Below are 888 nucleotides of genomic sequence, written 5' to 3'. Positions count from 1 at the left end.
TCGCCAATAGCTGTACCAATACCCCATAGCATGCATGGTAACCATCTGCTGATAGTAATGACCATAATGTTACATTGGTGTGGTATGAAGCAGAATCAGCATCAGGATTAATACAAGTGAACGTTTCATCAGGTTTCATAACATTACCCCACATATTAACCCTATAAAGTAGTAGTATTGTGGTATGGTATTAGTACTACTACCTCCAGTCAAACTGCATGTTGTTACATTCTTGTGCTGTCGATGATATAAGATATAGATGAGGGAATAAAAACAATAAACCAGAATGCATACCAGTACCAAGACCAACACTGGATAATACACCTAATCCTACCCACCTAAATGATGATAGTATAATAAGATCAACAACAACAACAACACTAGTAGTAGTAGTACCATATTATAAACTGGAACCAGGTAGATATATCATCCTGCACATATTGATGAGGACCATCATAGAATCGTCCTAACATCCATAACAACATAAAGGGTATAATGATGTACCTATATAAGTAGTAAGTATCAGAAGGTTGAGGTTGAAGACTACAGAGTAAAGGCATGGGCTGCTACATACATTAATGCTGAATGGATAGACCTAGAGGAGAGGTAATAAGATATATAAGGTGATGATGTTGTTATTATTATTACCTAGCTAGGAAGTGTAGTAGATTAAGAGTAGTCCTAATAGGGGCCTTAGTAAATGTTATATTCTTCCTATGTTCCCTCATCCTCATCATCATATCTCTAGCATCATTATCATCACAATAATAATGATGCCTACTATCAGATAATGATGATGATGATGTCCTACTCCTAGAGAGAGGATGGTGATGATGTATCCCTGCTGTTGTAGTAGTAGGGCTATTAACGGTATCACTGCTGTCTCTC

The 888-nt window shown here is 36.9% G+C and overlaps 1 protein-coding gene across 1 annotated transcript; it reads right to left on the bottom strand.

Moving 5' to 3' along the window:
• Nucleotides 1-203: 203 nt before the first annotated feature.
• Pmar_PMAR012871 (vacuole membrane protein, putative) lies at nucleotides 204-466 on the bottom strand (the record flags this gene model as incomplete). The annotated part of the gene is made up of 2 exons (XM_002781722.1): nucleotides 204-338; nucleotides 397-466. Coding segments are annotated over 2 exons (205 nt in total), but the record flags the coding sequence as incomplete, so codon positions are not given.
• Nucleotides 467-888: the final 422 nt, after the last annotated feature.

Source organism: Perkinsus marinus (assembly GCF_000006405.1).
Source record: "Perkinsus marinus ATCC 50983 genomic scaffold scf_1104296941694, whole genome shotgun sequence".
Classification (NCBI taxonomy): Eukaryota; Perkinsozoa; order Perkinsida; family Perkinsidae; genus Perkinsus; species Perkinsus marinus.
Note: the sequence above shows the minus strand (reverse complement) of the source record. Positions and strands in the feature narration are given on the sequence as shown.